Source organism: Littorina saxatilis, linkage group LG15 (genome assembly GCF_037325665.1).
Source record: "Littorina saxatilis isolate snail1 linkage group LG15, US_GU_Lsax_2.0, whole genome shotgun sequence".
NCBI lineage: Eukaryota > Metazoa > Mollusca > Gastropoda > Littorinimorpha > Littorinidae > Littorina > Littorina saxatilis.
The window spans coordinates 6,179,675-6,194,528 of record NC_090259.1 but is presented as its reverse complement, the minus strand read 5'-3'; the positions used below and the strand labels follow the sequence as shown (position 1 = coordinate 6,194,528).

The 14,854-nt window shown below is 48.4% G+C and overlaps 1 protein-coding gene across 8 annotated transcripts in view; it reads right to left on the bottom strand.

The window, feature by feature from the left end:
- The window catches only part of LOC138948344 (protein PRRC2C-like), a 65,990-nt gene that overhangs the window by 36,501 nt on the left and 14,635 nt on the right, over nt 1-14,854 (bottom strand). For 6 of the 8 annotated variants that reach the window (XM_070319865.1, XM_070319866.1, XM_070319872.1 and 3 more), the window contains exons 15-18: nt 12,476-12,583; nt 7,590-7,905; nt 7,076-7,297; nt 5,489-5,573 (exon numbers count right to left, since the gene is read on the bottom strand). In XM_070319865.1, coding sequence (XP_070175966.1) covers nt 5,489-5,573; nt 7,076-7,297; nt 7,590-7,905; nt 12,476-12,583 — 731 coding nt within the window. The remainder of the gene's footprint in view (nt 1-5,488; nt 5,574-7,075; nt 7,298-7,589; nt 7,906-12,475; nt 12,584-14,854) is intronic. The other 2 variants (XM_070319869.1, XM_070319870.1) reach the window with 1 other exon arrangement.

The following is a 14,854-nucleotide window of genomic DNA, read 5'->3' as shown; positions in this document are numbered from 1 at the left end:
TGACCCGACAGGGCGTGGACCTCGCTACCCCGTCGGGCCGTAGCCAACAAAAGGAGAAACAGCGCTTTGCGAGTGACATTGAACAGACTGGCCTCGCTTAAAGGCTCAAAATCCGCAGAACGAAGGAATTCCAGGATTAAAAACAAGTCCCACTTGGGAGCGGGCAAACGAGCTTTAGCTTCCTTAAGAGCAGCCCCTTTAATGACTGCAGCTATAACGCCCCCGACTCGAACAGAACGACCAATCTGCTGAAGAGTCGCCGAGATAGCGGAGCGCCGGACCCTCAACGAGGAGACTGAGGCGCCCTGTGAAGACATGAAAGAGAGGTGGTTAGCGACCTGAATAGAGCGCGGAGCCACCGAACTCACCCCTCTAGCTGAACACCAGGCAGTCCATGCCTTCCAGTGGGAAGCATAAACTGAAGAGGTGGACGCTCTATGCGAGCGAGCCACCAAGTCCAGAGTCAAAGACGATGCCCCAGAGCGCTTCAGCGAGTCCCGAACAACTTCCACACGTGAAGCTTCAGAAGACTGGGCTCTTCGTGTGGAATGCCTGTTCGGGGCTGCACTAGTTCCCCTCGCACGAGTGCGAGAGGAATGGGGGGCCCTTGGGCAAGCCGAAGAAGATCTGGAAACCAGACCTGCGACGGCCACAGAGGAGCGACCAGAAGAAGAAGGGCCGGCTCCTCCATCTCCGCTTTCCGGATTACTCGGCTGAGTAACGGAAAGGGAGGAGTCTGAAGATCTGTATGTGCCCCCCAACCCTCCCTGGACGCATCTGTAAAGAGGTCCAGGTCGGGGAGGGGCACGACGATCGGAACACCTCTGCAGACCCACTCCGTGTGCAACCACGGAAGGGTCGCAGACTGGAACCATCCCTGCAAAGGGATGAGGGCGTCCCAGTCCACCAGAGGAGAGTCCACAAACGGCTTCAGCGCGAACTGAAGCGGACATTTGTGGACCCGGCCCAGTGAAACCAGAAGAGCCATAGACTCCATCTGCCCCAAGATGGAGGCGAGCGAGCGGATGGAAGCCATCAGGAGAGGTAAAGTGGAGCGAATCTGAGCTTGGAGCTTGTCCACCCTTCTCTGAGAAGGCTGGACAGTCCAAGCGACCGTGTCGAAAGACATCCCCAGATAAGTGAATGTCTGTGACGGGGCCAGCTCCGACTTTACCCGGTTGATCGAGAACCCCAACCAGTTGGATTCTCGAAGAACCGTCAGGGTATCCTGCGAACAGCCGCTCTGGGACTGGTTCATGATGAGCCAGTCGTCCAGATAAGCCCGCAGACGGATACCCTGGGACCTCACCAGTGCACAGACCTGTCTCACCACCATGGTGAAAATCCACGGTGCGAGAGACAGCCCGAAAGGGAGTGCGCGAAACTGGTAGATCTGATCTCCCCACCGGAAACGAAGCCATTTCCGGTCGGTCGGATGCATAAGAATGTGAAAGTATGCGTCCGTGAGATCGATCGAGGTCACCCAGTCTCCTGGGCGGAGAGAGTCTCGGACAGAGGCTGGCGTCTCCATCTTGAATTTTATCTCCCTCAAGAAAGTATTGAGGAGAGATAAATCCAACACGGGACGCCATCCTCCTGATGCTTTGGGAACAGCGACCAGACGCCCGTAAAATCCCAGGGAGCTGTGGACCCGAACTCTCTCCACCGCGCCCTTCTGCTCCAGGGAGGCAATTTCCGACTGCAAGACGGAACGTGCTTCCTGCGAGAAGGGGGGCTTGAACCGCGGAGGCACTCGGGTAAGAGGCGTCTTTTCCTCCCGCCAGAGTAGACGGAAGCCCGAACTCACCACTCCCACAATCCATTGGCTGTCTACTACCGACATCCAACGAGAAAGTGCCCGGGAGGGGCCTCCCGCCATCACCAAGGTGGAGGGCGGGAGGGAGGTGAGATCGGGAGCGCTTCATTGGGGGTGTGGCTTACTTCCAGAGCCGCCACGCCCCCTCCCCGATGCCGTCCTCTTCTTCCCACCACGAGCGGCCGGCGAAGCCTGCCGCTTCTGAGCTGGCTTGGGGTTAGACGATGTCTGAGCCTGCTTCTGTTTAGAAGGCTGAGACTGTTTCACCCCCTTCAGAGTGTAGTCAAGGAACTGACTGTCCTTATTTGACTGAATCTCCTTCTGTCTGGCATCCAGTGCCAGCGGACAGAAGAGAGACTCCTCTGAGACCGGGGAGACTCTCAAGGTCTCCCTAGTAGCCAGCTCCGTGAATTGGGACTGCGAGAGGAAGAGATCCCTCCTGCAGAGTACCGCTTGGGTGTACTGCAGGGAGGAAAGACGCAATTGTTCCTCATTGACCTTGGCCAATGCGGTCAAAAGCGCAGAGACATCGTCCGCATTCTGTTCTTCACTGAGAGTGAAAGGAACTAGCGAATCGGTCAATGCCCGAGACAGAGCCCGAACGAGAGTCTCCGCAATGGAGGACAGTTCGATCTGCCGACGTCCAACCTCCTCAGCAGAGAGGAGGGAAGCCTCGGAAACCGGCAAAACCGAATCACGCTTGATCGGTTTAGTCAGAAGAGGCAGCAATTCCCGGGAAACCGGAAGAGTAGCCCTAGGGAGTGCAAAAGACGCCAGCCAATTCTGGCTCTGATTGGGCATGCCAAGCTTCCTATTGGCCGTAGGCACGAAGGAAGAGGCTTGGGCAGCTGAAGCCACCCACTGCTGAGCTGATTCCGGAACTGGACCAAAAGGAAGCAGTAACGGAACAGGCACTGGCCGAATACCACTCCCCGCATGTGCTGGACGAACCAGTGAATGCGAAAGTTGGTAAGCCACTGACGGAGACTCGGCGAACCGGAAGGAAGAAACATCCTCCTGTGCCGGCCGGAAGTCCGCCATGGCAGAAGGAACGAATGATGCGGAAGAGTCCGCAGCCACCACCCCTTCAGGAAAATAACGAGACGTTACTTCCGCCGCGACGTCAAGAACAGACTTGAGCTTCGACGGAAACACGCCCCGCGACTCCTCGCTGACCACTGATGGAGCATCAGAATAGTCACACGTGGAACCATGACCGAAGTCACCAGTTCCGGAAGCAGAAGCATGCCCTGGCAAACCGGAAACCGGAAAAGCCTGAGCACTAACGTCATCCTGCCGCCCAAAACCCTGTGAAGGTAAAGGGTAAGCAGGACGACCATCCGCAAAAACCGGAGCTGGATGAGCTGACGTCACTCCCCCGACTGAGTGGAGTGATGCCTGCTCAAGCCTAGGCGCTTGAAAGCCGGAAGGCGCACGCTGTAATCCACTATCTGGTATCCGGAAGGAACCACCAGAAGAGGAAGAAGCGTTTCCGGCCGAAACCGGAAGTGTAGTCAACGGAACCGCAAAAAGCGGAAGTGAAGACTGCACTGGTTGACTTCGCGATCCGGAAGGACCGGAAGTCAGTGAATACTCCATCCTGCCGCGACCGCCGTAGCGTGCCGGAGCGGACGGATCATCACTTCCGGCAAGTGCCGGAAATGCGGCAGTCGAAACCGACTGCCGCCGCTGTTCGAACAAGTCCGGGGCCTCGTAGGTTATCGCCGGAAATGAAAGATCAGCAAGGTATCGGTCGTGACCCGATGCGAAAGAGCTGTCCCCCGAAGGAGAACGTCCAGGCGCCTCACGAGGGCTATCGGACCAGCTCTGCTTACCAACCGACGCTGAAGAGGGAGGACGCTGCTCCAAGCCGGAAGTGGAGGACAAAGACACGGAAGCCAATGCCCGGACGTCACTGCCAGATGCCGGAAACGCCGAACTGCTGGCGACGGAACGCTGAAATTCTGCCTGCACCAAGCTGCGGATTTCTGGAACCAGTGACTTTAACAGAGAGGAAACCAACGCACCTTGTCCAGGTGCTAACAAAGAAGACGAAGTCTCCGATGTAGAGACAGGTGCAGAAGTAACAGTAGCGCTAGGCGCCGCAAAAGAAGCAGAAGTAGTAACAGCGCTAGGCGCCGAAATTGGTACAGCCAACAAAGTGTTACGCTCTTGGTCTGTAACAAGTAACGTTGCTTTGGAAGAGGAAGACTTAGCCTTAATTTTCCCCTTGGGGTCCGACTTGCCACGGCGCTTGTCTGAATCAGACATGTTGACAACAACACGTGGCAACGCGAAAAAATTTACTGAAACATCAGTCTAAACGACTGGAAAATTCAGTAAACACACGCACTAATGCGTTAACAAAATACTATAGCTAAACTTGCCCCACAAGCAGAGGCACGGAGAGCTACAAACAAAGTCACACGAGCTAGAAAACTAACTCACACAACAAAATGGCGACACGCAAGACACTGACACAAACGTCAACAACACGTGGCAAAGTAAAAAGATTTACTGAAACGTAAGTCAAAACGACTGAAAACACAGTAAACACACACGCTTACGCGTCAACAAAATACTAAAGCTACACTTGCCCAAACAGAAAGAGGGCACGCAGAGCTACTAGCAAAGTCACACGAGTTAGCTAACTAACTCACACAACAAAATGGCGAAACACGCAAGTCACTGACACACAAGTCCGTAAAAAACGGACAACGTACAGTAACGAAACAGCGCAAACAACCAACAACAAACGGGAACGAGCTCACCAAACTGTAGGCAAGGCGAGCAGACAAGCTGGGTAACGTGGCCGGCGGGTGTCACTCAAACACACAAGGTCAGCCACAGAGCGTCAAAAAGTGAACCGTCCTCTCCGAGGTGAAAAAGACGTATGATAATAGGCACGTGTTCCTAGAGGAAGTGACGTGGCATACACCCGTATGGGAGGTAACTCCCGGTGTACTGGCCCATTACCAAAGCTACTTTCACTTTCGTTTTGGTGATGGGGTTGCTTCCCTTTAAATTCTTTAGCCGGGTAAGCGTTTTTCAGTGATAAGCATCTCAGGTGACTCAATGCTAATGTGATTCGGAGTAAGAATATGATATTAAATGGAAAATTTCCTAAATAAATTATCATTTAATTAATATACTTACCCGAATCACATACTGTATCTGCTAATGTGATTCGGAGTAAGAATATGATATTAAATGCCCCTTTATGTAATATTTGTATTAATCTGATCGACAGTACACTTATTACCGATACATGGACTTGCAGAATGACAGCAAGCATAATGCTAATAACCAACACCCTGTATCACCTGTCTGCTATAGTGTGCTGGTTACAGCCAACAGTGTGTACAGTGAACAACATGCATGAATATAACAGCCAAGGCTTGCTCAGAAATGTTTAAAGATGTGTAATCACAATATGTCATTGGATTGACAGATAATATCACATCATTGCAAACGCCGGCTGAATCAATATCATCAAAATGTCAAAAGTCAATTTGTTAGCAGACTAAATTCAATAGCACTTGAAACTAAATTCATCAGCATTGTAACAAACAATGCACAATGAACGAGCACTTTGAGACAGACTGTGCATGCACCTGCTGAGGTATGTAATAAGAAATAATCCCGAGGTTAGCCTGTGAGGAAAGCACCCACCTTCTCTCGTAGTCAAATCTCTCGTAGTCTTGGTACATCCTGTCAAAGTAGGCGTGTTGACGCCTCATGTCCTCATGGTAGGGACCTGCAACACAGATGTCAAACAACGTCACCAGCGTTCACATCACACAAACACGGGAGAAAATGATAATCAGTCTCTCTCTACTCACATACACTTTTCCCTGGCAACACCAAGGGGAAGGTAAGCTCACTTTCCTCACACGTGAAATTTGCACCATTCATAACTATCTCTTTGCCAGACCTGTTTACCCTAAACCCCAGGCAAGAGTACTTTCCCCAAAAGTTGAGTGTATTTTTCAAAAAGTTGGTGTACTTTGCAAGCATGGGCTAGGGAAAATATACGCGTGGGTGCAAACGTATTTGTGTAAGAATAGTATGTCTTGTGAACACCTTCAGAATTTAACACCTTCTAATACAACAGGGATAAAACAATTTTATTTACCTGTCAGTTTATAGCATTATAACCAGTGTCTTCCAAACAGATTGATAATGAAAAGATGAAGTTCGTGAAATAACATCTGCGGTTGACAGTGGCAAGTTCATTTTTACAATCATCTCAGAAAACCTTGCTTCAGCACGGACTACAGCCTTTTCTTCTGGCAGGATTTGCTTTGCGGGAATGAACTTCATAATTCCTTGGCAGCTTTCAGCGGATTTCTTTACAGCAACCTTGTTCAGGTGAGTTTTGGAAATGCAGTGTCATTCGATGTCATATTTCTCAGCATGGGCAACAGAGAAATCTGATTTACAATACATGTACTTGCAGTGTGCATGACTTTTTCCCATTGTAGACTCCACAATTCCTGGCTCTTTCTTATATTTCTCCAAAAAAATCTGCTGCTTCTACTTGGTACAGTCATCCAAAACTGCCACATTTTACCGCTTCATTTTTGCCACGATTGTCCAGACGATCGCACGTGCCAACAACTGAACAAGGTTTCCACAGCTGAAGACTCGCTGTCATGGTTATCTCCCTTCGACCGAAACCGTTATCAGTTGTACCATCCCGTAATCAGCACACCAACACCGGAAAACGTATTCTAGATTTTTTCTTATGCGTATTATGTGCGTGTGTCGCGTATTTGCGTACCGATAATAATTTCGCGTACAAAATACGCCCAAATCGTACTGGTAAACAGGTCTGCTTTGCACTATCAGATGTCACAGAATGAGGAAACTGATTCTTTCTCTTCACTCGCGAAGTAAAACCAAAGACAACGTCTTGTTTTGCCTGGACACCTGTTTTCTGCTCTGTGTTAGAGAGAGAGGGGAAGAGAGAGAGGGGGAGAGAGAGAGAGAGGGGGAGAGAGAGAGGGGGAGAGAGAGAGGGGGAGAGAGAGAGGGGGAGAGAGAGAGGGGGAGAGAGAGAGGGGGAGAGAGAGAGGGGGAGAGAGGGAGAGGGAGAGAGAGAGGGAGAGAGAGAGGGAGAGGGGGAGAGAGAGAGGGAGAGAGAGAGGGAGAGAGAGAGGGAGAGAGAGAGGGAGGGAGAGAGAGAGGGAGAGAGAGAGAGAGGGGGAGAGAGAGAGCACGCATTCTCTGTATGCGTGTAGAATGAGGTATACTAACCAGGTGGTGGGGGCATGTAGCCTCTCTCCATCCACATTCTGGGGTCACGCTCGTAGGCCTCTGGGTGGCGAGCCTCAGGATGGCGAGCTTCAGGGTGGCGAGCCTCAGGATGGCGACCTTCAGGGTGGCGACCTTCAGGGTGTCGCCCCTCCTCAGGCGCCTCATTGCCAGAACCCAGGCTGTTGGTGCGACGCCTCACAGGGGGTGGGTACATCGGCATACCTACGGATAAGTCACGGATAAGTCTACACCAAAAACACAAGACATAATTGTTCGCATTTCTAAGCTGAGCTGTGATTTAATTACCAATTTCCCAACTGTAACATCCTATGCAAACTGACGTTAAGGTTTACTGTCATCACAAACATGAATGGAAGGCGACCAAGAAACCACTCATTACAGTGTCAAAATTGCACAAACTTATTCTTGCCTAAATCGTAACAAATGACTCCAAAAATCTGAGGGTAAACAGGTGTGAATTGTGTGTTGAAAGAAATAAAGAAGAGCCACTGACCCTGCATGTCAAGCGGAGGTCGTGGGCCGTAGCGAGGGTCCATGAAGTAGGGCGGAGGCATGCCGGGCCAGGCGCGCGGGTCGTGCGGGCCCCAGGGAGGGGGAGGCATCTGTCCCGGGCGGAAGGCATGCGGCATGGGGGGGTGCGCTCCGCCGGGAGAGGGGGGCTGCTGCCTGGTGGGGGCCTGGGCGGAGGCGGCTGTGGGAGGGGGTCCCATCTGTTGTGGCGTGGCCGGCGCCGCAGCGTCCTGTTGCTGTTTTTGAAAGCGTGGTGGCACGTTCCGAGCATACGCTTTGGTGGAGGCTTGGTAGTTACTCTGTCGGGGAACAGGAGGCCAACTTTGCCACTAACATTTTTGTCGGGGGATGCGGGCCCCTACATAGCTGAAGGCAGGTTTCACAGAGGTGGGAAGGGAAAGCTAAGTGCCCCAAGCATTATCTGTGTTAGGGGTTAAATGCACTCTGGTAACATTACTGTCAGTCTTTCGGCACTGGTTAAGTATCAGCAACTGGCATACTGCTGACTAAATGTTCCTAACAAGAAAGCTTAAAAGCTCAATTGAAAAACAAAGAAACTAACTCTGTGACAGCTGGGATCCCTTGCAAACACCAGCCAGGTTTTATCCACCCCCAAATGCTGATGGAACCTCTTCTAGTGCCAGCTTCAGCAACCCAACTCGCCACTTACAAGGTTGACTGTCTGATAATGATGCAACATAGGAACACATCTGTCTCCTAGCGTATTGTGACAGTATTAACAGGGTTGGAAACACTCTCACAGTGTTAATGCCTCACTAATAGAGCAAAAAGACGTGACAGACACACTTTGCTGCTGTTCCTATCTAGCAACTTGCTACGCCTCTTTTGCTCTCATTTCTCATTCTCTTTGTGCATCTTTATTCTCCTAAGGTGGCTTGACAAGCCATGTGGTCTTGTTTCTTGTCCATTTCTCTCTACTCTATCAGTGTCAGTGAATGTAGTAGCTGACAATGGAGAGGAACAGTGTTGACTGCACGTCATCAACTAGTGTGTGAATGTAGTAGCCGACAATAGAGAGGAACAGTGTGGACTGCACGTCATCAACTAGTGTGTGAATGTAGTAGCCGACAATGGAGAGGAACAGTGTTGACTGCACGTCATCAACTAGTGTGTGAATGTAGTAGCCGACAATGGAGAGGAACAGTGTTGACAGCACGTCATCAACTAGTGTGTGAATGTAGTAGCCGACAATGGAGAGGAACAGTGTCGACTGCAGGTCATCAACTAGTGTGTGAATGTAGTAGCCGACAATGGAGAGGAACAGTGTTGACAGCACGTCATCAACTAGTGTGTGAATGTAGTAGCCGACAATGGAGAGGAACAGTGTTGACAGCACGTCATCAACTAGTGTGTGAATGTAGTAGCCGACAATGGAGAGGAACAGTGTTGACAGCACGTCATCAACTAGTGTGTGAATGTAGTAGCCGACAATGGAGAGGAACAGTGTTGACTGCACGTCATCAACTAGTGTGTGAATGTAGTAGCCGACAATGGAGAGGAACAGTGTTGACTGCACGTCATCAACTAGTGTGTGAATGTAGTAGCCGACAATGGAGAGGAACAGTGTTGACTGCACGTCATCAACTAGTGTGTGAATGTAGTAGCCGACAATGGAGAGGAACAGTGTTGACTGCATGTCATCAACTAGTGTGTGAATGTAGTAGCCGACAATAGAGAGGAACAGTGTTGACAGCACGTCATCAACTAGTGTGTGAATGTAGTAGCCGACAATGGAGAGGAACAGTGTTGACTGCACGTCATCAACTAGTGTGTGAATGTAGTAGCCGACAATGGAGAGGAACAGTGTTGACAGCACGTCATCAACTAGTGTGTGAATGTAGTAGCCGACAATGGAGAGGAACAGTGTTGACTGCACGTCATCAACTAGTGTGTGAATGTAGTAGCCGACAATGGAGAGGAACAGTGTTGACAGCACGTCATCAACTAGTGTGTGAATGTAGTAGCCGACAATGGAGAGGAACAGTGTGGACTGCACGTCATCAACTAGTGTGTGAATGTAGTAGCCGACAATGGAGAGGAACAGTGTTGACAGCACGTCATCAACTAGTGTGTGAATGTAGTAGCCGAAAATGGAGAGGAACAGTGTTGACAGCACGTCATCAACTAGTGTGTGAATATAGTAGCCGACAATAGAGAGGAACAGTGTTGACAGCACGTCATCAACTAGTGTGTGAATGTAGTAGCCGACAATGGAGAGGAACAGTGTTGACAGCACGTCATCAACTAGTGTGTGAATGTAGTAGCCGACAATAGAGAGGAACAGTGTTGACTGCATGTCATCAACTAGTGTGTGAATGTAGTAGCCGACAATGGAGAGGAACAGTGTTGACTGCACGTCATCAACTAGTGTGTGAATGTAGTAGCCGACAATGGAGAGGAACAGTGTTGACCGCACGTCATCAACTAGTGTGTGAATGTAGTAGCCGACAATGGAGAGGAACAGTGTTGACCGCACATCATCAACTAGTGTGTGAATGTAGTAGCCGACAATAGAGAGGAACAGTGTGGACTGCACGTCATCAACTAGTGTGTGAATGTAGTAGCCGACAATAGAGAGGAACAGTGTTGACTGCACGTCATCAACTAGTGTGTGAATGTAGTAGCCGACAATGGAGAGGAACAGTGTTGACTGCACGTCATCAACTAGTGTGTGAATGTAGTAGCCGACAATGGAGAGGAACAGTGTTGACCGCACGTCATCAACTAGTGTGTGAATGTAGTAGCCGACAATGGAGAGGAACAGTGTTGACTGCACGTCATCAACTAGTGTGTGAAAGAAGAAGGGCACACCATGCACGTAATGAGATGCTGCTACTCTTGGCAGTAAGTCTTCCTGCTGGTTTAAAGTCTGAATGACATGAGGTCTTCCCATTCCTGGTTTTGAAGCTCCAAGTCCAGGAAGGCTAATATTCGCCTTGAAGTGGAAGAGTCACAATGTGTATTCAACTAGTGTTTGAAAGAACAAGGGCAGTCCAAGATGACTCAGGCTGTATATGGTGTGCCCTTGTTCTTTCAAACGCCAGTTAACAAATTGTTAGTCTTCCTCTTCAAGGGAATTCCTTGCCTTTCTACATTTAACAAATCTCACTTAAGAGCCGTAAAACCACTAAGCCAAAGATCTCTTACCATTCAGACAACAACAAAAACCCGACAGGAACACTCAGTGCCAAGGGCTGCAGTATCCCGTTATGTGCAAATGGTAACCGTGAAACCTGCCTTCAAATCTCAGTAACTTTTGCTCAGAATAAAAATCACACTTAGAGGCTATGTGACGGGCATGCATCTTGCCTGACTACAGGATACATATGCAAGGGAAAAAAACAAAAAAGAAACCCAGGGAAAAGAAGGCAAGGACAAAGTCAACCAAGTCTCACCAAATGTCTATGCTCTGAACGTGCAGATAATACACCGAGCATGCAACACTGACCGAACAGACACACAATACAAAATGAACGTCACCATACAATGCAGCATTAGTCACGTCACAGTATTATCACTGAAGGCTATGGTTAGCGATTAACAAATCTCAATTTTACATCACCTATTTTACTCTTACAGGTTTGAATACATGGGGAATACATAGATCTGTTACTCTTTCAACACTGCATGTGGCGTTAAGTTTCCAGAGAAAATTATAGTACTCATGGAGCTTCTGGTCTTATATCTTTTCCATTTCTTAAATGCAACCCTATTAGCATCAATATTAGTAAATAAGAGCAAAAACCAACAGGAACAGACACTGCATAAAGAGAGACATGCGCTCCCATCAAAAATTAACATGCAGTGTTCAAAGGGTAACAGATATAGTTCGTTAAGTACAGAAGAAAAACCAAGGCATTGTTAACCTACATATTATAAGGTGTTAGACATACACTTGAAGATATTAAAAGGAACTCCTTTCCGATACCACAGTGAAGAAAATCAACACACTGAACACTAATACAACCATGTACACGTTGACAAGAAAACATCAAGCATACCTGTTACCTAAAAATCACTCACACGCAGAAAAGAACACAAAATGTCAATGTTCACTATCTGCTACATACCAACAGAACAACCACAAACAACAGCACAGCTTGTCAACTCACAGCACAAAAGATTAAACAAAAAACCAAACACAAACTATCATATTTTGAGTGTGTGTCAGTGAAATGTTCAGAGAAAGACACAAGAAACAGATGACCAGGGTTGGAAATGGAAAATGAAAACCTTCCAAACAAGGGTCGGAAGAAAAACAGTATGAGAACTCTCTCAACCTATCATTGCTTCGGACTGTGTGTGCTTTTTGCACATATCCTCAATTACAGCGTGTGGCTTTTATCCATGCATACTGCAAGGGTGTGCAGACATTGGACCTGACTTTATCATTCTATGGCACTGAACTGATGTGCATACTGAGAATGTAAAGCTATTAGCACCAAGAGTCACATGACCAAGGACATCAACTTGAAGCAGTGTGGTGAGAACACCAGAGCAATACCAAGCGACGTGAGAAACACCACACTCAGTCATGCTGTTCAGTTGTCCTAACAGATTTCAGTATGGGTCCAAACACTCTCACGTCTGCTACAACAAATTTTGAGTCAATCTCTTCTGATATTGACATGATAAAACATGCGTATTACAGAGACACAGTTGAGAAAATGTTCCTAGCAGTAGTCTGGGTTAAACCATGCATGCGCTCATCCATGAGGAACACTAGGTATGCTTCCGACAAAGACAATATTCCTGCGGTGTCTGTAAAATGTTTCTTTCAATGAACGCTAGATGAACACTTGCACACGTAGGAAAAGTGGGAGCGAGGCAAAGTGATGGAGATCTCACCTGTGGGAATTTCTGTGCTTCCCTGTAGCGTCCGTCCCGACTGTCTTTGTCGCTACTCTCGCTGGGCGTGCGGCTGGTGCGACCCTCGGCTTCCGGCTCCTTCACTTCCTGCTTGACGGAATAGAGAGCACATTGCGTGAAGCGGGGACAACTGGTGAGCTGTGACAGCCACACCACAGCACAGAGCCCACACTGCACGGTTAATACACGCTCTGCCATGGAAGGACACCCTTGGGACCAGCCCAGTGTCCCTATATTGCAGGTGGCCAGTCAGAACAGGGACATTCTCACCCAGATAATGAACAAAGGGACAAGAAGTCCTCACCAGGGAGGTGTCCCCTCATTGGAGGGGTCAACCATGGCAGGCAACACTATCACAACTGAACTCAACGTTACTGCCCACTGCTGGTTTGGCCTATAACAATATGCCTTATTCTTTAACGATTCAGTGGGTCACATCGTTACACTGCAAAATCAATACATGAAAGAGACAATGATGAATAGAAACTTTCTTTACTTTATTTGGTGTTTAACGTCCAGGCATGGGAATTGAAAATTGTAAAAAAGGCTGAACATTTTTAACTGAAGACACGAAGCGTCAAGTCGACGGCGCGAAGCGCCTAGCCTTACTAGGGGGGTCCGGGGGCATGCCCCCCTGGAAATTTGTTTCTCTTAAGAACCCAGATGGTGCAATCTGGCGTCACCTGAGTTCCAAGTTTGCCATTAAATTCTGCTTTTAGAAGAGTTTTTAGTACCAATTTTTGAAAAAAAATATATACATGTATTATATGGTTGAAATTTGTTAAAAAATTGATCTGTTGAGACAAACAGGAAAATGTAACTTGTAACACAATCTGGTTTACTTTCAAACATAAAAGTTACAAAGGCTCACCAATAAGAATTGCCTACGTAAGTTACTTTCCCATGATCTCTTACAATGGAGTATTAATAAAAGTATTAAAAAAAAGAAGAAAATAAGGCCCAACGCATAGATTTTTCTTCGATTTGTGGGTTAGCGGTTTGGGTACCAGCCCAGCTCCAACCCTTGCTTAAATTTGGAAAATATAGTTCGAAGATTACGAATATGATCAGCACAGTGACATTCGAATGGAGAAAAACTGAAACAGATGCGCTAAGTTCAGATCTAGAGCGGTGTTCTTCGCTTGACTTGAGCCAAAATCTGTTCTTCTTCTGCCGTATAAAATCGAAGGAAAATCAAACAATTCAGGAGCACTGTGCCTTACTTGAGCAGAAAAAAACCCACCTGGCAAACGTTGATTGTCCTTCAGAGTAGAGCACGTTTCAATGTGCTTCTTCCTGCGGAGATGGTCAGTAACAGTTAGTAGGTGTTGCAGACGATGCACCATGCTGAACCACGGACATCAATTTTTCTAAATCGGGTGCCGACGCGCTGTTTGTCTCTATTCACTTCACAGCCGACACACACTCCTATTTCCATTTGTTCGCGCATCCAGTGTCATCGAATCTTTGACCACGTTTTACAACACGCGCGATCGACATTTTCACTGGTACACTGCGTTCAATGCTGTCGCGTGCCCGCTTCTTCTTCTTCTTCTGCATTCGTGGGCTGAAACTCCCACGTACACTCGTGTTTTTGTCACGAGTGGAATTTTACGTGTATGACCGTTTTTTTACCTCGCCATTTAGGCAGCCATACGCCGTTTTCGGAGGAAGCATGCTGGGTATTTTCGTGTTTCTATAACCCACCGAACTCTGACATGGATTACAGGATCTTTTTTGTGCGCACTTGGTCTTGTGCTTGCGTGTACACACGGGGGTGTTCGGACACCGAGGAGAGTCTGCACACAAAGTTGACTCTGAGAAATAAATCTCTCGCCAAACGTGGGGACGAACTCACGCTTACAGCGGCCAACTGGATACAAATCCAGCGCGCTACTGACTGAGCTACATCCCCGCCCGTCGCGTGCCAGCGAATCCTATAGCGTGCCCGCGAATCAACAGCGAGCTGTTTTACTCAAAGTTCAAGTAACTGAGGCGGGCGGTAGCAGTGCGTGAACAAAGTTTTCGCGGGCTTTTGCGCTAAGGCAAAAGTAACTGGTGCTTTTTTTTGTGTGCCTCCCCCCTTTATTTTGTCGGCGGACACTTTTGCTTTTCCGGCGGAACAAACAAAAATTTCGGCGGAAATCCGCCATTCGGCGGACAATTCTCATGCCTGAACGTCGTTTTCAACCGTTCAAGGTTATATCGCGACGGGAAAAGGGGGGAGATGGGATAGAGCCACTTGTTAATTGTTTCTTGTTCACAAAAGCACTAAACAAAAAATTGCTCCAGGGGCTTGCAACGTAGTACAATATATGACCTTACTGGGAGAATGCAAGTTTCCAGTACAAAGGACTT